Genomic DNA, 20,961 nt, shown 5'->3' on the forward strand with positions numbered 1-20,961 from the left:
GCAGGTCTGCAGGACCCACGGAATTCCACCACTGAGGAGGGAGCTCCGGAGGAGATGGCCAGTCGACCCCTGCAGAGGGCTACTAATCTCTGTCAGGTAGCTCCGGTCACGCCCTCCAGTCGACCCCGACCAGATGAGCAGCCCCCCAGCTTGGGAGCTCCGGCGGCGGAAGCCAGTCGACCCCAGCTGAGTAGCCCTCCTCTCTTTCTTTTGGATCAGGCCCTCAGCTTGGGAGCTCCGGCGACTGCGGCCAGTCGACCCCAGCTGAACTGTTCTTTCCTTGCAGCCCCTGATTCGGCTCCCTGCTTGAGAGCTCCGGCAATTGTAGCCAGTCGACCTCAGCAGGGTAGCCTTCTTCTTCTTCCTGTGGAGCCAGCTCTCAGTCTGGGAGCTCCGGCGAGCGAGGCCAGTCAACCCCAGCTGAGTGGCCCCTCCGTCCCCACTTTGGATCAGGCTCTCTGCTTGGGAGCTCCGGAGACCGTAGCCAGTCGACCCCAGCAGAGGAGTCCCTTTTCTCCTTCCCTGGAGCCGGCTCTCAGTTTGGGAGCTCCGGCGAGCGAGGCCAGTCGACCCCAGCTGAGTAGTTTCCCCCTTCCATCCCTGAAGGAGTTCGGCGACTTAGCCCTGATGATTTCTTCTGGTTCGCCTTTGGATCCTCTCCCTCCAAGACTATGGAAGGTGTTTCAAGAGGACCTCTTCCAGCCCCTGCACGCCATCTGCTGTCAGTCATTTGAGACAGCTACTGTTCCAAGCTGCTGGAAGAAGGCAGTGGTATCCCCGCTTTTAAAAAAACCTACGCTCGACCCTGCTTGCCTCTCTAACTACCGGCCAATTTCCCTGCTTCCTTTTCCGGTTAAAATTATGGAAAAGCTGGTCACCCGCGCTCTGTCCAGTTTTCTAGAAGGGAACAGCTGGTTGGATGAGACGCAATTCGGCTTTCGCCCAGCGCATGGGACGGAATCCGCGTTGGTGACCGTGCTAGACAATCTGCGGGCGCGAGTCGACAGCGGTCGGGCAGCATTCTTGGTGCTGCTCGACATGTCGGCCGCGTTCGACACGGTCAGCCATCCCACCCTGATTTCTAGGCTGGAGGAATGCGGGGTCAGTGACAAGGCCAGGGATTGGTTAATCTCCTATTTGGACTGCCGTCAGCAACGGGTTTCGTTACCCCCCTTCAGTTCAGAGGAGCGGAGAGTGGGACAAGGAGTACCTCAGGGCTCGGCCATCAGCCCCATACTCTTTAATGTCTACCTCCGCCCCCTAGTCCAGCTCATTAAAACCTTCGGTATCTCCGCATTTAATTATGCGGATGATACCCAGCTGGTCTTTTCTCTGGAGGGACAGGATGCAGTCACACTGGAGACCTTTCACCGGTGCATGCAGGCGACAGCGGAATGGCTCCGGTTGAACTCGCTACAGTTCAACGGAACAAAGACGGAGGTCTTACACTGTTCCACTGATCGAGTTCCTCGCGATCTCCCAGTAGACTTCTGGCCTCCGTCCTTCTCAGAGACGGTGTCTGCGGCACAATCAGCGCGCAATTTAGGCGTCACTTTTGGGCCTAACCTGCAGCTGGATCTACATGTGAATAAGATCTCTTCAACATGTATGATGCTGATTCGTATGCTGCGCAAGGTCCTTCCTCTCCTCCCTGCGCAAGCCAGACCAGAAGTAGTGCGTTGTACCATCCTAAGTCGACTTGACTATTGTAACGCACTACTTCTGGAGGCCCCGGTAACACTCCTGGGCAAGTTGCAAAGGGTGCAAAATATTGCTGCTAAACTCGCCCTTTCTCGCCCCTACCACAGTTCTTCTACGGCAGCACTGCGAGAACTTCATTGGCTGCCAGTTCATCTACGGGTGCGCTACAAAGCAGCGTGTATTGTGTTCAGGGCTATTCATGACCTGGGCCCCATTCCTTTGCGGCGAATGTTTGCCTGGTATTGTCCATCTAGAGCTTTACGCTCCTCGTCATCCAGGCTACTGGTAGTTCCACGATTCCAGAGAGTGAGGATGGGGGGCCGCTCTTTCAGAGTAGCGGCAGCCAAACTCTGGAACTCTCTGCCTATATCCTTGAGAAGCCTTGGTGATCTCTTATCTTTCAGAAAGGCTCTAAAAACTCATCTTTTTCCCAGGATAGGCTGAGCTACTGTTTTCACTGAGTACGGGTCAAAGCGCCAGGATGCCCTTGGTGGTGACAGGTTGCGCTATACAAGTATGCCACAATACAAAGTCTGCTGTGCACACGTCTCTCGAGAGGCAGGGCACTCTGGGGTCTGTGCAGAGGGGTACACGCAGGGCTTTAAATGGGATAAAAAAACTGGGGGTCTCTCAAAGGGGCGTGGTAAATGTAATTAAGGGCATGGCTAAAAAACAAGCAAGCTAAAAATCAGTGCTTAGCCGCCCAACTTGTATTTTGATGTTTCTTTCATTTTATCCAGACAGATAATTCAACAAGAAACATCATAAATACAAGTCGGCACTATTGGCTTTGTCAATGGTGGTTAGTTGCAAAAGATAAATAAGCAGCAACTATGGCTTTTATATAATATTGAAAAAGCTTCCACTGAAAGCCCTGGTGGCACCACGACAATGTTGCTGTCCCAGAGTTTCAAAAAGAGAAGGGAAATCCAAAGAGAAAATGACTCTTTAAAGGATTTCCCTTCCCCTGCAACGCTCACTTAGCATGACGTCATGCCATAACTTCTCCACTGGTGTGAGCACGCGCACATCGATGTGCCTGCTGTCACTGCAGTCGGGGGTAAAAACGGAGCGCCCGTGCAAGGGCACAAAGAAAAGCCCGATAGAGACCTGTTTCGAGGCCCCCTTTAAAAGACTGCCGGTGGTCAGCACCGGCCCACTTAAAGCCCTGAGTGCATGACACCCCCTGAGATGGCCGGAGCGCTGGATACTCGCGGAGCCCCCCTATACAGCGCTGCTCAGGGCAGCCGCTTAATTGGCCTCCCAGCCAGAAACATCCGACAACCGTCCCGAACACGGGCCGGCAGGAATACTGCCAGCTTGGACAGAGTCAAGCGCAGATTCCACAGCCAATCAGCACACCTGACTCCTGTGCAACACGCTAGGATTGGATAAAGCACCACCAGTGCTCCAATCCTGGGTCACCTTGTACTTTAACATTACTTACTAAACGAGTGCCAGAATATGCTCAGCTGTGGGATTGGTTGACGTACGACCCGGAAGTGCTACTGTGAAGGCCGCATGGTATCATTAAAAAACATAATAAACAGCGGGCAAGGGTAGTGTGCTGAATTCAATGGACGGTCCGTGTAAGTAGTGGACTGTTAACTCACAGCTCTATTTCTCAGACCTGCTACAGAGAAATGGACCACCAGTTCAGCAAGCTGGGGAACAAACGAACAGGGTGCGTACTTTGCAGATGTGTGTTCCGAATTGTGTTTCGACACAGCTGCTAACTCTCATTCCTTGAGAGAGACGTTTCTGTGTTTTCATTCAGTTAATGTGTGACACTTATGTGTCATATATCATGGTGAGTGTAGTGAAGCAGATTTGTCCATTTAATGAGTGCATGTCCCTAGGACCACCCTGTACGCACACTGAAGATGAGCGCAGCTAAGTTGTATGTCCCTATGATAGTCCACAATTTATTGACTGTAGTGTGGGATGTACCGACAGCTCCTGTACATAAATGCTATTCTCAAAGCTGTTTTAAAACATGCTTATATTCATTGACATTAATCAGGCCATGATTGTAACCATACATGTTGATCTTGTTTGTCCCTGCACCTTAATCATTTTGTTTGTTCAACAATGTATAGCGTGTAAAGCCCTCTTATGCCCTCACGGGTCATGTTCGCGCTCTATAAAACACAAAAATAAATAAATAAATAAAATGTGATCTCATGCAATGATGATGTTCTAAAACAGCATTTTTTTGTAGGCAACTGAAAAACAGTTTTAGCCTGATACTGGTAATAATTAATCAATCGGGCTGCTAAGTTAGAACTAGCAGAAAGCGTAAATCGCATAAGAGGAAGCCACTTGACAACCACTGTCCCATCAAATGCAAACCCTGCAAAATAGTGTTTCTCATTCAATGGTATTTCCCATCTGCAGGCTAAGGGATTTGAAATATGAGCATTTTTTAAATTTACATCAACTTTACGTGCAAACATCAATATATATTGGTTTTATTTTGCCACCCACACAATACAGCACTACAGTCAGCATGTGTTAAACCACCCTATCTACTTAGCTCCAATACTCTTACCAGTTGCTGCAACATAGTTCCGGAGCACTCCCGGACCTGATCCGATAAGGGCATCTCTTCTTAGGTACTTATGTGAGCTTGCCCATGTGTCAGCAGCGTTCTTACAGCTGTCTTGACCAGGGAAGCTGGCTGGCACTAGATGTCACTCTCAGGCAGCTAATTAAAAAGAGTATAGTGATTCACAAAAGGCAGGGGAAAAAAGAGATATGTAGCTTCGCTTCCTCTTCATCTTGTTTGCTTGACAAATTACCAATCACGCGGTGATGCGGAAACTTAACTTAAATTTCATTACTCTTAACGTGCCATGCTTGGCACTTGGTAGGACTGTTTTAAGCACTGGTAGCCCTTGTAGTGTGTATGAGATAGGGATAGACAGTGACCCATATGCTGCACATGTGTCGAAAGCAGTTTCCATCCTCTATAGTGTACCAAATGTGTAGGGTTTCTACCTTCCCTAGAGAACAGTTCACGTTTTAAGGTTCTGCAGAGGTCTGGACATGATTTTTTAGTAGAACATAATATGAGATTATATTATTTTTTAGGTCGAAACCTACCAGGCAGCACTTCTGTCTGGTTCGCTAATAACATCTTGGGGACGTTCGGAAAACTTCCCTGGGAATGCTTTCTGCTTATTGCTTACCAGTGGCTTTGTGGTGTGTATCTTACATTTGCTTGCTTTCTATTTACTGGCTCTTTTTGTTTTAGGCTTGCCAGCTTGAGTTCACCCTTTCCTTTGTCCAAATCCTACTTACAGTAGTTTTCCATCAGTGCTGTATTTCTGCAAACAGGCCTTTAAATTTTGTTCTTATCTTGTCACATTCGCTATGCATTTAATGACAGAGGTCAAATGTCAGGCTCTGTCTTCAAGGGAGCTTGATGTTTAATTTTCTTTCTCTGACTTCAAAGTGAGAGAATTTATGTGACAATCATACCGGCTACTAAGAGTGTGTTAGAGGAAGGCTGTGAAGTGTGGTGGAAGCAAATATTTAATTGCAGCTGAAACAAATCAATATATTAGGTGATGACATTTCCACATATGATCGTTTCTGCGCTGTATACTTCTATCAGTAAAACTGTATGTCTGTGCAAATGTAATGGTCCTTTCAATTGCAGATGTGTTGTCAATCAATCATAGGGTACTTCTAAAGCACTGCTTGTCACCTGAGAAGGTATTCAGGTGCTGTGTTGCGAAGTCAGTCGAAGAGGCGGGTCTTGAGTCTCTTCCCTGAAGTGGGTCACCGAGAGTAAAGTGTGGAGGGGAAGGGTTTTCAAGGTCTTGGTGGCGAGAAGGAGCATCCTCCGCTGTGGCACCGCAGATGTGTGGTACCTGTGTGAGGGCGAGGTGAGCAGAGGTTCCTGGGAGGTAGGCGGAAGTTCAGGCGGTGGTTTGTGTAGGCGGGTCCTTGGTCGTGGAGGGTTTTGTAGTCGTGGGTCAGGAGCTTGAATTGGCATTTCTTTCTGCAAGGGGAGCCAGTGGAGGTCTTTCAGGTGCTGGGTGATGGGGGTTCTCTTTGGCAGGATGAAGATCAGTCTGGCTGCTGTATTCTGGAACATCCTTATGAGTTTGGTGGTGCTGCCTGCATAGAGTGTGTTGCTGTAGTCCATCCGGCTGGTGATGGGGGTGTGCGTCACAGTTTTCCTGGTTCTGATTGGGAGCCACTTCAAGACTTTGGAGAACATACAGAGATTGTGGAAGCAGGCAGAGAACACTGCGTTGACCTGACTTTTCATGGAGAGTTCGCTGTTCAGGATTATGCTAAGGTTGCTGGCATGGTCTTTTGGAGTGGGGTGGGTCCGAGTTCCAATGCCCACCAGGAGTCTTTCCAGATGGTGGTGTGTCTGCCGAAGATCAGTACTTTAGTTTTGTCCGTGTTTAGCTTCAGAAAGTTGATCTTCATCCAGTCTGAAATGTTCTTCATACAGTTGAGGAAGTTGGTCTTCGTCGTGTTGGGGTCCACTGAGAGCAAGAAGACGAGCTGGGTGTCGTTAGCGTAGGAGATGATGTTGATGTTGTGGGTTCTGATGATGTCTGCAAGTGGACTGTAGTCGTAGTGCACTACCACACTTGACATACTCCCCTTTACCCCAATCCTCTCTACTCTGCATCACATCACAGCACTTCACTCCACTCTGTGCCACTTCACTCTGTGCCACTTCACTCTACGCTACTCTGCACCACTGCAGTTTATGCAATTGCACTCTATGCTAATGCACTCTACTCTTTACCATTCCACTTAAAGCTAGTGCGTTACGCCTTCTTGGCGATACTGTATGTAAGGTAATCCTGGTTTTTCAAAAATGTAAAAACATTTTAAACATGACTTTTACTTGAGTCTTTTCTTAGTTTGACTGTGTCCATACACGGGGTGTTAATACCACACTAATCTACTCTGCACCACTGTACTCTACGCCAGACTACCATTAACCACTTAATTCTACAGCACTTTACTTAACTTTGAAACAGTCTACTCTACGAAAACTGCATTCAGCACCTCAATGCCACTACAGTCTGCGCTACACCACTTCAATCTGCGAAACTCTACTGTATGCCACTGCACTTTACTCTAACCACTTTGTTCTGTGCCAATGTACTCTAAACCACTCGGAGCCAATGTACTCTACGCCATTGTACTCTACACCAACCTACTCTGCACCAGTTCACCTTTTGCCACTGTACTCTTCTCTGCAAAACTCTATTCCACTGCACTCTACACCATTATACTCTGTCACTGCACTCTACATCACTCTATTCTACTCTGTACCACAGTACTCGGTCACTCTACTCTGCATCACTCTACTATATGCCTCTGCACTCTACGCTACTCTACTATATTCCACTGCACTCTACAATAGTCTACTCTGCAACACTGCATTCTCTGCCACTGAACTCTACGCCATTCTACTCTATGCCGCTACACTTTACACCACTCTACTCTGCATTACTCCACTCTACGCCACTGCACTCTACCCTGCACTACTCCATCTCTCAAAGATCCTCCCCATATTCATCATTCCAATGACATATTTGTCCATGGCACATGCACATTTTATTTTTCCCATGAATTTTAATAGTTTCCAAGTCCTATTGTGTCATGAGTACCATTATTACTGGCACCTTAGCCAATATGTTGTTGCATTCTGGGACTTTGCATGGTTATATCTGAGACTGTTCTTGGCATATAAAAGCAAAACTGCTTGTCCCAGAATGATGCGACATGCTTTTGGATAAACTGCCAGGACTAGGTGAAGGTATTGCACAGTTCATGGATCTACTTGGCAGCAGTGGGTGTTTTTTACTGCCTTAAGTGAGTAAACTAACATGGTACTGGGAAACATATTTTACTGCAGCCAAATAATGAGTATCATATGCTTGTTCTCTTGTGCACTCCAAGAGGAGAGTCAAACGCTAACATTTTTACTTCAAAATGGCACCAATCAGAGTATTTAAACGGAATCATCGGGGGTTCAAAGCAGTTGAGAGGGGTTGAAAATGAGCATCTTTGCACCCTCAGTAATTTAACCAATTAATTACTGCTATTCTAAGAAAGTGTCCCTAGTTTTTTGTATTTTTGTTTGTATTAGGTGGCTATTTGTACTGGTTATCATTCCATGTATATAAACATGCTTCAGCCTAAAACATTCTAAAAAATTTGGTAAAAACAAATGCTACTAGGTCTACCTTCTTGGTCAGAAGGGCAGTGGGCAAATGTCTAAAAGTGATAGATTTCATTTGGCGCAGGAAATGGTAGCTACAAATAAGTTGTGAATTTATGTATCATAAGGATTTAATAACAGCAGCTTAAAGCTTCAGTGGGTCATGTATTTGCATACTGGTGTTGAAGGAACTTTGGTATATTGCGCAAATCTCTTTATCTATCTGTCAAGTGGCCTCCTCAGTTCCATAAATACGTCAATAACATAACCAGAGACATCCCTTCCGATGATGTCACATAGGTCAAAGTTCATGCCCTATAACTCACCCAACCAGGAAAAACTGCTGTCGTATCATTGTTAGGATGAAATATGAGGAGCTGTCTAATATGTGTGGTTTGGTGGTTACAAAGACTGTAGTTAGGCAGGTCTGTGTTTTCATCCAGATACCTATCAAAACAAAAAAAGCGGCATTTGCTACGGTTTATTTGCAATACATTGTTTTGATAGTCCTTCTGTGAACATGGGATGGTTAACGGAGATCATTTTTGGCACATTTTAAAGCACACTGTTTGGTAACGTTGGTGAAAATTTAATAGTATTTAAGGGCATTTCTTTCTTTCAACTTCATGTTCCTTCCATACGAAAGCTTTTCATCATTTTTAAAAAGTACCAGTTTTGAAGCATGTTGGAGCATTAACTTTTTCAAAAACTAGTTAGGATTTAAACCCAATTCAAGCGGATATTTGATGTTTTTTTACAATGATAATTTGTAGGACAATTTCTTTCAAAGAGTGCACTTTAAAGCATATTGAAAACGTGCCAACTGGAAAAGCTAGATGGCATTTAAAAGAGGCGAGGGGGATGCAGTGGAGATTTTCTTGCAAGGGGTTTTGAGAAAGAGATTTGGGGAAGTAATGGATTTTAAAGCCCAATTGGAGCGAGAACACGACCCAAAGCTGGCTGAAATGTAAATACCCCCGGACAGTTGAGTTCAGGAGCCACTCCACTTGGCTTTTTGTAAACCTAGTGTAAGGGATCAGAAAATAGCAATTAGGTTGAGGTGGTCAAAGACTACTCTAAAGAGTGCTTTGTAACTAAATAATCATTCTAATTGGTACAAATTAGAACCAGTTTAAAGCAGTAGGCTTCATGAGTAGTGCCATAAACCACTAGTGCTTCTACCAAAACCACACTGGAGCAAGCTTTGTGGTCCGCAGGTTCAAGGAAAGTAGTTATTTTAAATGGAAGACTCTATACCACCTGCATTCCAAATCTTCCCACTTCAAATGTCTGTTTTTTCCAGCAGAGGGTTCAAGCATTGCATTAGCACAGTGCCATGCTCACAGAGCTACAAAGTGACAAAGCCTTTCACCATTTCTACAGCCTGGTCTTTAAGCACAGGATTAGCAAGTGCCATCCACACCGAGCTGAAAAAATGGTAAAAGCCCTTTACCACTCCAGGCACAGTATTCCAGTTTAGGATTAGTAAAATACTATCCAAACCAACCTGGAATTATTAAAATGACCCCCTACATGTGTTTCACTCTTATTAGTGCTCGTCTGAGGTGTTTCACTCTTATTAGAGCTCATCAGAAGGTGTTGTCAAAACAATACCCCTTCAAGCTTAGATTTCTGCATACATTGGGTGGTGTTTCATATAAAAGGACTGCTTTCCACCTAAAACCTGAGAATTACCCAGGGTTCCCTGCTCCCTTTTGTGTGTGTATGTGTATACATATATATATGTGTGTGTGTGTGTATGTGTATATATATATATATATATATATATATATATATATATATATATATATATATATATATATACACACACACACACACACAATATCATGTTCAGTTAGGCATATGACAGCCCATTGTGATGGGCACAATATATGTTATGCAAATGTGAACATTACATGCTTGCTGATAGTGCATATAACCCCAGCCAGCCCAAAACCAGAACTAATATTACCTCCAGCGGCAAAATGCTCAGTATTTGCTCTATCTGTCTAATGCCATTGAGCACACATTGCCCATTTTCCACAATGCTTATCTTTTCAATGCTAATAACAGTTTTTTCTCTTTCAGATAGCTCATAGGAGTTTGGATAACTCTGCAGCTGGGATGAGTGAGGAGTTTGTTGCCCATGCCACATTCCATCAAGCCAGAAAAAGAACTAGGCATTTAAAAAAACATTACCTAGAGATGACATTGCAAACTATCATCTGAGATCTGTGAAATTCACTTTGCAATATTTTCATAAATAAAGCAGAGGTAATGGAGGTAGAAGCTGCCGGAGACTCTGGGACAGAAATTCCCAAGGAGGTTCAATATGGGAATAGTGAACAGGATGGCGGGCAAGTGGCGATTGGGGATATCCATGCTGCAGAACCTACCCATGCAGGAGGGGATGCGCAGGAAGGACACAACTGCATATTGAATACAGCAGGAGAGGTCCGCGCTGAGGTGCTTGTAAGTAGTTCCTCAGTGAAGCTGCTACCACAACAGACGGAGGCTGTTTGCATCACAAGCACAAAGGAAGAGTTTGACAATGGAGAACCATTTGCAAAAGCTGCCCGCCTGAGCAGCAATAATCCTCCCAGTGAAGCTATTGTTGAGGAATGCTATCCAGGCACCCCTCCCCAGGATCTCTCCACTGCCGCCACTGACTACTCCACTGGATCAAACTCTGTATATCCCTCTCTCAAGATTAAAGAAGAAATGCTTGAAGTATATGCTTCTGCTGACAGTGCACTGAGTAATGACATTGCTCCTTTTCCAGAAGGATCAGCTTATGCTTTCCCCAGTCTCAAAGAGGGGGTAGAAGTACAAGCAGCTCGTGACCAAGATCCTACAATCAGCAGAGCTATGAGTCCCAATGAGAGATCAGAAATACCCGAAATAGCTCTTCCTCCTGCAGAAGCCTTGGAGAGTGCTGGAATACTTGTACCTGAAGCATTACCTGATGCACACTCCTCTCTCAAGGCCATAGCGGAAACACAAGACTTATCTCTTCCCAAAGAACACAGTATAAATGAAACACCAGCCGAAGAATTTAGTGTTGGAACAGAGTCTACAGAGGAGCAATTCTAGTAAGTATTTCCATGCTGTCTTATAGAGGCGAAAGCTTATTATATGTACTCCAGACACATTTAGTGTGAAATTATTTCTGTACCTTTTTTTGAAATATTATGGTTACTACTAGTGACATCCCCCCAAAAATAACCCTTACCTCCATTCTGAATTATGAAAGCATTAACTGCGCAAAAGCTTCAATTTTGTTGCTGTGTATGTTTTTTGTTGAAAATTGTGGCCTCTGACAACGTTTAGAATAACCTTTGTAGGTCTCTCGTAACCGCGCGTAAGCGCGGTCTCGCAGAGACCTATAGTCAGCGACACAGCTTTCCAGGGGACAGGAGTTGGCCGCGCGCATTTCCTCTGCCAGAAGGCGATTTGTGCGGGCCACGCGCACGAGAACACGCTTGCTGTGGCCAGCTCCTGTCTCCTGGAAAGCCGTAACACACAGCCACACCTCCCACTGCACGCATGCGCACAGAGACACACACACGAGCGCACCTACACACACGCACGCACACACATACAGAGACCCCCGACCACCGCCGCCGCACACATACACACGCGCACACACACACACAAGCGCACCCCTCCCTCCCCCCTACAACTAAGCCCCACTTACCACCACTCCGGACTTCTGCAGCCTACTTGGGGCTCTCCCTCGGGAATGGGAGCCCCGCGTCACCAGCACTGCTTCACAGGCCATTCCGAAGACTGAAGTCCCGCCCCACGGCAGGTTTCGGTTTCGTCCTTCGTCCTGAGTGCTTCTGAAGTCCAGTTCATAACTGGCTTCGTCCTTCGTCCTGAGTGCTTCTGAAGTCCAGTTCATAACTTCTTCCAAATATCACCTTGAAAAGCGGTCGGTCGGTCGGTGGGTGTCTGTGTGTTATCTTGACTAGTTGCTTTGGTAGCGCAATGTTTTATACTTATTTTACTGCAAACGGGGAATATTGCTTCTCGACTATTGGATTAGAAATGAGCCCTGATTTCTGAAGGTATTTTGGTGGTGTCTGGTAAGGTGGCAGCTCTGTGCAACACTAGGCAGATAGAGAAGCGAAATGTATTGAGGAGACATTTGCATATTCGTGATGAATCATTGACCGGGGATGAAAGTTTCTCATTTGAAGCTTGTCTACGTTTGAAAACTCTTAGCTAGCTGGAAATTATGGAATGTAAAGACTTGGGTGATGGGTTTGAGAGCCCGTTATTACGTGATGTGTTCCGTTTGTCCCCACTGTAAGTGTTAAGATGTGTAACCTACATTTAATTAATTAGAGGACAATCTCCCTGTGGCGCCTCGGGGTTACTCTGTACGCTGACTGGGTTTGTGGGTGGGGCTACACCCCCGTCTAATAGACTTTAGAGACACCGGTACTCTGGGTAAGGCTGGTTTTATTAACTTAAAAGTAAGTTTTCTGTGTACTGGTTTCCGGTAATAGGGCAGTGCTGACTCGGCCTCGTCTGAGAGTCTTTGGTGGCGTTTCTCCACAGCTGTTCGTCGAACGTCCCGGTGGATTCTGGGACTGGTGGTCCAGGCGTTCACCTCCACGATGTCGGGACGTCTCCGCCGTGCAGGGAGGAAAGAGAACAGCGTTTTAGTTTACTGGTTTCGGACCATTACACGGGGAAGGGGGTGAGGACTCACACGTGCACAATTCTCCGTCTATATCCTATAGTGCCGGGTAGTGAGGGGAGGGTAGTGCATAGGGTGTGAGTGACTATTTTACTTTCGTGGTTTAACCCACTTAAATCCCTCCCAGCCTGAAAGCCGTGATCGTACCTCTGGTAGCCACACTTCCCTCGATGAAGTGTGGCTGGGCGAAGCGCCTTCCTGTTGGCCTCCTGGCTTGTCGTTTTCTTCCTTCGTCTCTCCCCTGTCGGCAATCCCTTCGCTTTCTTCTTTCTTGACCTTTCCTTCCTGCGGTCGAAGTTCCTCCGGCTTCCGAACCTGTTCCGCTGGCCTTCCTTGCTCCTGGCTCTGCTCCTCCGAAGTCCACTCGTCAGCTTCACTTCTTCGTTGTCCGTCACGTACTCCACCTTCGCCTCCGGGTGTAACACACACCTGTGAGAGTACCTGGGCGGCCTTTACCTGAGCTGAGGGGGCGTAACTGGTGACGTGTTCATTGTCCAACTCCGCCCAATTAAAGTAGCAGGAATCGCCAGCGTCCTCCGGATCCGTATCGTAGGGTTCTCCACTCTCTCGCCAAGTTCCAGTATGCTGTTTAAAGAGAGGTGAAAGAGGTAAGCCAGGTGGATCTGAATCCGCCACCCCGTCACACACCTCCCCCCTAGGATTCTCCCGATCGGGGAGAGGAAATCTGGAGAGAAAATCGGCATTGGCATTGTCTTTACCCTTACGGTGGAGCACTTTGAAAGAGAAGGGTTGTAACGATAAGAACCACCTCATGACTCTTGGATTATTGGAGGCATTGCGACTCATCCACTGGAGGGGGGCATGATCGGTGTACAACTGAAAAGTGTGACCCTCCAGGTAATACCTCAGTTTATCCACTGCCCATTTGATCGCCAAACACTCTTTCTCGATCGTGGGATACTTCACCTCCCTGGGAAACAGTTTTCTACTAATGTATAGAATGGGGTGCTCAAGTCCCTCGTCTGTCAACTGTGACAACACAGCCCCAATCCCGAAGTTGGAGGCGTCTGTGTGGAGAATGAATGGTTTAGCGAAGTCAGGGGATGTCAACACTGGACGGGAAGTAATCGCCTTTTTGAGAGTCGTAAATGCAGTCCTCATCTCCGGTGTGGGATACAAAAAGTCAGTCTTTGAGGTTTGCTTTTTCAGGGTATCGGTAAGAGGGGCTGCAATGTCGGAGAAAGAAGGAATAAATCTCCGATAATATCCCACTAGTCCTAGAAAAGCCCTCATCGCACGGACATTGGTGGGAAAAGGGGTGTCTGCTATGGCACGAACTTTTTCATCTTGAGGTTCAATGAGTCCGCGTCCCAACACATATCCCAGGTATTTCACCTTCTGGAACGCGATCCTTGACTTCTTGGAGTTGATGTGTAGGCCCGCTTTGGAAAGTTGTAGCAGGATGGTCTCTAAGTGTCGTAAGTGAGTCTCCCAGTCTGGACTAAAGATGATGATGTCGTCCAAGTAAGCGGAACTGTATGCCTGGTGTTCTCGTAAGACTTCATTCATCAACCTCTGGAAGGTCGCTGGGGCCCCATGCAACCCGAACGTAAGTACAGTAAATTCAAATAAACCGTCAGGGGTTGAGAATGCGGTTTTCTTGCAATCTTCCTCACGTAATGGCACCTGCCAGTACACCTTGGTGAGATTTATTTTATTTTTATTTTGCGTGTTTATAGAGCGCTTGAATAGACTCCCAGGGGAGTATCTCCGCGCTTTATGACTGCCAAACCTACCGGAGAACAAGTTACATGACTGTAATCCAATTCTGAGACTTGTAAAGCTAGACCTGAAACAGAAACGTCTTCAGCTTTTTCCTGAAGGCCAGATGATTTTCAAGCTGCCTAAGCTGGAGGGGGAGGCCATTCCAAATCTTCGGTCCCCTTACCGACAGAGCCTTACCCCCTTGCCTTGCCCGCTTGATCCTAGGAATCATAAGAAGCAATTGATCACTGGACCGTAGAGCACGGGAAGGGACATACGGCACAAACTTGTCTGCGAGATAAGAGGGTCCCAAACCATGAAGACCTTTATGTACCGTACAACAGATCTTAAAGGTGACTCTGCCGGATGGAGAGCCAATGAAGCCTGGCAAGAAGAGGTTTTGATGGTGTTCTGGGAGGAGCATTTACCACCAGCCTAGCTGCAGTGTTCTGCACAACCTGCAGCCTGTCCAGATCCTCCTCATTAGCTGACAACAAGAGGCCATTACAATAGTCGAGACGACTGATAACCAGCGCCTGGACCAGGGTCTTTCTAATAGTGTCTGGAAGCAGAGGAAAAACTCTGCGTAGTAGTCCTATAGTTCGAAAACAGGACCCCACAATGTTGGTAACATGCTGCTTCAGGCTGAGTTCTTGTTCCAGACGGACCCCTAGGTTCTTGACTATCTGCTTAGGCTCAGGGACTGGGCCTAGGTCTAGAGGCCACCAGTCAGGCGCCCAGCAGATTTTAGCCTCACCAAAGAGCATAACCTCTGTCTTTGAAACGTTGCACTGCAACTTGTTCAAAGACATCCATTGGGAAACTGCTCTCATCCCCTCAGAGAAAGAGTGTAATACCTCTGGAGTTAGATGGTCAAAGGGAAAGAGCAGCTGAGTATCGTCAGCATATGACACTGGGCAAAAGCCAAAGGCTCTCAGGATATTCGCCAGGGGGGCCACATAGATGTTGAATAATGTAGGGCTCAAACAAGAGCCCTGTGGCACCCCCTTAGTAATCCTGGTCTCCTTGGATCGAAAGTCTCCCATGGTGACACATTGGGTTCGATCCAGAAGAAAGCTCTTTAGCCAAGCCAGTGCCATGCCCCCTAGTCCAGTCGCAGTCAGGCGCTCAACCAAAATTTCATGAGAGATGGTATCAAAAGCTGCCGATAGATCTAGCAGCACCAGGACAGCTGATGTTCCTTTGTCCTGGAGCATGCGTAGATCATCGGTAATTGACAGCAATGCTGTTTCCGTGCTGTATTTTGGTCTAAAGCCCGACTGAGATGGATCTAGTGCACCAGTGTGTTCCAGGTGATTAGACAAGTGCTTGTTGACATACTTTTCTATGAGCTTTCCCAAGAATGGTAAGAGGGAAATGGGTCTCAAATTGGTCATGTCAGCCCACGCAGAAGCGGTATTCTTGCGGATGGGTCGCACTTGGGCTCTCTTCCACTCTAAAGGGACACAGCCTGTGTCCAAAGAGAGGTTGACCAAACTTTGGATTTCTGGTGCCAATATGCTCCTCACTGAGATCATCACTCTCGGTGGAAGCTGATCCATGGGACTCCCACTTTTTATAGTTGTAATGAGTCCCTCCACTTCATCCACAGTGATGTTAGGAAAATTAGTGAAGGTGGGGGCGAGGACCTTTTTACTCGCTGGGACCACAGTGGGAAAGATAACATGTCCAATGGATGCTATGGAGACATGAATCTTTTCATAGATGGTATCAATCTTATTCGTGAGGAAGCTGGCAGTATCGTCACAAAGTTGTTGAGATGAAGTGTCAACACTCTCACATGCTGCCGGCTTCAGGAAGGAGTTCAGTATCTGGTAGAGTGTCCTTGGCGCATTTCCTACCGCCTCTAATTGTGAGGAGATATGTTGTTTACGGGCAGTGCGGATAGCTTTATGATATGATTTTAGCGCTGTCTGATACTCCCCTTTATCTGACTCCAAATGGGATGTACGCCAGATTTTCTCTAGTTTCCTAGTCCTCCGTTTCATGGACCTTAAATCCTCTGAGAACCACACCTCCTGATTTTTCGTCGGGCGGGTCTTAAAGGTTTTCATTGGAGCTATATGCTCAATGGCAATGGTTACTGCCTTTTCATAATTTTCTAGCGCCACATCGATATCGTTCGTTGTGACATGATCTTGAATAGAGAAGGCATCCCTCAGAGATTCGTTAGTTATCTTGTGCCATTGTCTCCGTTTAATAGGAATCTGAGTGGATCTTTTAGGAATAGGTCCTATCTCAGGAATAGAGAATTCTAACGTAAAATGGTCAGTCCATACATTTACGATAGGGGCAGAGCACTCAATTCCAGGAAACCTGGACAAGATGAGGTCCAGAGTATGTCCGGCCCTATGGGTAGGTCCTGTATTACGGAGCAGGAATCCCAATGAAAAAAGAGCATTTAAAAAATCCTGGGTTTCTTTTTCCTCCTTTAACTCTGCATGTATATTAAAATCACCCAATAGTAAGAAGTCTTTATCTCCATTAACATGGGGGGCCAATAATTCCAATAACATATTGGAAAAATTGTTCATGGGTCCGGGAGGCCGATAGATCAGAGCACCATTCACAAAGCATTTTGGCGAGGTACAGATTTTAAAAACCAACATCTCAATCTTTGCAGAGCAATATTGCTCAAGAATGGAGACCATAATGCTATCCTTGTGCACAATGGCTAAGCCACCTCCCTTTTTTATGGGTCTATCCTGGCAGATAATTTTATATCCCTCCGGTATTCCCAAAGTAATGGTAGGTGCAGTGTGGGGCTTTAGTCAAGTTTCGGTGAAGAAACATAAGTCAGGTTGTGCCTCTGAGATGAGATCCCAGATCTGCATGTGATGTTTAGGCAGTGATCTGACATTACACAGTAGACATTTATTGCGGGAACCTATATTAGTAAGAACCGGGGGGACAGGCACAGCAGATACCTCCATCCGAGGCGAAGCATCCATGCTCTGAAAATGACACTTCTTACAGGAAAAGGGCCCTTCCAGGAACTGACCCTTGTAGCACACAGAATCACCGAGCAAAGATGTATGTACATGGTGAAGTGCGGCAGCCGAATATGTAATATTAAGCATTCGATGAACACTTATAAGTACAGGGGTAACCAACCTGAGACTAAGCCCCTAGCCCCGTCCCGTCACGGACTGGCACAGACTGGCTTCTCTTTGGCGCCTCTTCGGCGCGTCAAAGGGTAGTGATGAATCTGGCCTCTCCCAACTTCTCGATCAGTTCGTCTATCCTGGGAATGGGGTAGGCATCAAATGTTGAAACTGCATTGAGGGCCCGGAAGTCCATGCAGAATCTGCTACTTCCGTCTGGTTTGGGCACCATCACGATCGGCGAGGACCAGTCGCTTCTTGACGGACATATGACTCCTAAGCGGAGCATCTCCTTCACCTCCTTGCTTATGGCTTCTCTTTTGGCGGCTGGTATCCTATACGGTCGTTGTTTCACAATGGTCCCTTTAGGGGTTTCGATTCTGTGTTCAGCCAGAGTCGTGGATCCCGGGAGGTCTGAAAATATGTCTGCACATCTGCTGAGAACTCCCTGTAATCCCTCTCGCTGCTCCTGGTATAACTCTTCGTTAATGACCAGCTGGGACACTGTGTTTTCTTTCCGGTTCTCTTACTCTGTGAAGGCTATGAGAGGAGGGGCTCCGAGCCACTTCTTCAGGACATTGATGTGAAAGACCTGACTCCTCCTATTAGTTAGCCGTAGCCGGTATGTTGTTTTGCCGATGGTTTCGATGACCTGATAGGGCCCTTGCCACTCCGCTTGAAACCGCTTCGTGGTGGAGGGTAGCAAGACTAGGGCCCAGTCGTTAAGTTCGAGCTTTCTCCATTTCTTCCCCTTGTCGTAGTGACTCTTTTGTTTGGATTGACTCTTCTCTAGTTCTGCAAAAGCGAGCTCTCGAATCTTTCCAATTTGGTTTTTAAGAGTCTGGCTATATTCGAGCAGGGTTTTCGTTTCTCCAGTAGGTTCGGCCTCCCAATACTCCTTTGTCATGTCTAACAAACTCCTAGGCTGTCTTCCATATAGCATCTCAAACGAGGAACATCCAAGGCTGCTTTGGGTTTGACCCCTGATAACATAAAGTGCCAGTGGAAGTAAGCGGTCCCAGTCTTTTTGGTTGGCAGTGAGCATTTTCTTTAGTATACTCTTCAAGGTCCCATTATATCGTTCCACAAGCCCATCTGTCTGAGGGTGGTATATTGATGTCTTGATTTGATGTAGGTTCAACATCTGACAGACTTCTTTCATAACCCGGGACATGAAGGGGGTTCCTTGGTCCGTTAATATCTCCTTCGGGAAACCAACGCGTGAAAACAGTTCGAGGAACTTCTCAGCAATGTTCTTGGAGGTTGGTGATTTTAAGGGAAAAGCTTCTGGGTATCTGGTGGCGTAATCTACAATGACGAGGGCATATTGGTTACCTCTGCCTGTTCGTGGGAGAGGACCTATGAGGTCCTTGCCACCCTCTCGAATGGCGTCCCAATTATGGGTAGTGGTTGTAACGGGATGGCCGGGGGTTTTTGTATGTTCTTGCGTTGACACACATCACAGGTTTGGCAGTGTGTCTTGATGTCGTGATAAACTCCTGGCCAATAGAAATTCCTTGGAATGTTTTGGGTGGTTTTCTCGCTGCCTGTATGCCCTGCGAGGAGATGGGTATGAGCGTAGAACATGATCTGCTCTCTAAAACACACTGGGACAAGGAGCTGCTTGGGTTCGTTTTCTTTCGCCTGTCGATATAACAACTCATCCTGGATAAGGAATGTAGGATACCTGGGGTTTGGGTTATCTTGCTCTGCATGGGCCTGTTCCCAGGCGTTAAACAGGGTACTGTCATTGGCTTGTGCAAACTGAAAACTTCGATTCCCCCTCCCAGGGATCAGGGCTTATAAGCACCGGTTTTGAGTCCACAGTCTTATTTTTCAGCCTTTCTGAAAAGAGATCTAGGAAGTGGGGGTTATCAGTTCCAAGCAGGAGCTCTTCTGGTAGATTGTTCATTATTCCAACCTTCACTACGACCTGTCGCCCTCCCTCTAACTCTAAAGGAACATAGGCAACCCGGTAACTCTTCACATCCCCGTGCACACACTTAATGTTAACTAGGGTCTCTGGCACAATCTGAGATTCACACACAAACCGGCCTTGCATCACGGACTGTTTACACCCCGAATCTAACAGAGCTTTAACCGTTTTTCCATTCACTTGAACACTCACGTGATAAGCGCCTCCGAGTTCTGCTGAAAACATAACGGCTCAAGGCAAATAGCCGATCTCCATGGGTTCCTCCTGCATTCTCTTCTTCGGGCAAAATCTAGTGATGTGGCCCCATGTGCCACAATCAAAGCATTGAGGGCCTCTCGACGGGGAGACATCCGGGTTCAGAGGTCTGGGAATGGGGATCCCGGGAGGCGGTCTTGGTTTCCGATCTATTCGAACAGGAGGTTTTACGTTTTTTTCCGTTCCATAGAGTGTAGTTTCGGCTGAGCACGTGCATATGTGGAAGCCATCTCCATGGCTTGCGCGGTGGTCAGATTTGAATGTTGCCGTAACCAACGTTGGGTCCCAAACGGCAGAGCCTCGAGATACTGCTCTAAGTAAATTTTGTCCATTATAGCTTCCTTTGTACTCTGAGATGGAGTCAGCCACTTGTCAGCAGCCGCCTTCAAGCGGAAAAATAGTGTCTTTGGGTTTTCGCCTGGAGTCCCTCTCTCCTTTCGGAAGCGGACACGGTATGCTTCGGCATCCAGCCCCAGGTGGTCTAGGATAATAGTCTTTATCTAGGCATACGGTGTCTGTCCATTTCCATTGGCCACTTGATATGCGGCCTGCGCTTCCCCCGTTAACAGTGGCGCAAGGAAAAACGGCCATTTTTCCAACGGCCAACCGCAAGCTAGCGCAACTCTTTCGAAATTGATTAGGAAGGCATCTGGGTCTTCTCCTGCCACGTACTTCTGTAGAGATATTCCAGATGGGGTGGGATTGGTTTGTCTTACTTCCCTTACTGGTGTACCTGTTGTGTCGATCCTTATCGGTTGGATTTCCCCGAGGGTTTTTACCACACTGTCTCTAAGAGCGTCACTGTCGGCCTGCGCGGTAGCTATCTGCTGTTCTACAGCCCAGCCCAATTGCTCTTGACCCTTCACTAACCGTTGAAGAAGTTCTTCCATCTTTGGTTCCCAGATGGCTATTGGCGTGCCCGCATTCTCCACCACTTGTGGCGCCTCGGGGTTACTCTGTACGCTGACTGGGTTTGTGGGTGGGGCTACACCCCCGTCTAATAGACTTTAGAGACACCGGTACTCTGGGTAAGGCTGGTTTTATTAACTTAAAAGTACGTTTTCTGTGTACTGGTTTCCGGTAATAAGGCAGTGCTGACTCGGCCTCGTCTGAGAGTCTTTGGTGGCGTTTCTCCACAGCTGTTCGTCGAACGTCCCGGTGGATTCTGGGACTGGTGGTCCAGGCGTTCACCTCCACGATGTCGGGACGTCTCTGCCGTGCAGGGAGGAAAGAGAACAGCGTTTTAGTTTACTGGTTTCGGACCATTACACGGGGAGGGGGGTGAGGACTCACACGTGCACAATTC

The 20,961-nt window shown here is 47.1% G+C and overlaps 1 protein-coding gene across 1 annotated transcript in view; it reads left to right on the plus strand.

Moving 5' to 3' along the window:
- The first annotated feature begins 3,199 nt into the window (after positions 1 to 3,199).
- The window catches only part of WRAP53 (WD repeat containing antisense to TP53), a 159,645-nt gene continuing 141,883 nt past the window's right edge, over positions 3,200 to 20,961 (plus strand). Inside the window, exons 1-2 of the mRNA XM_086946059.1 lie at positions 3,200 to 3,385; positions 9,995 to 10,998. Coding sequence (XP_086802185.1) covers positions 10,184 to 10,998 — 815 coding nt within the window. The 5' untranslated portion in view covers positions 3,200 to 3,385; positions 9,995 to 10,183. The remainder of the gene's footprint in view (positions 3,386 to 9,994; positions 10,999 to 20,961) is intronic.

This window comes from Lissotriton vulgaris, chromosome 12 (assembly GCF_964263255.1).
Source record: "Lissotriton vulgaris chromosome 12, aLisVul1.2, whole genome shotgun sequence".
NCBI lineage: Eukaryota > Metazoa > Chordata > Amphibia > Caudata > Salamandridae > Lissotriton > Lissotriton vulgaris.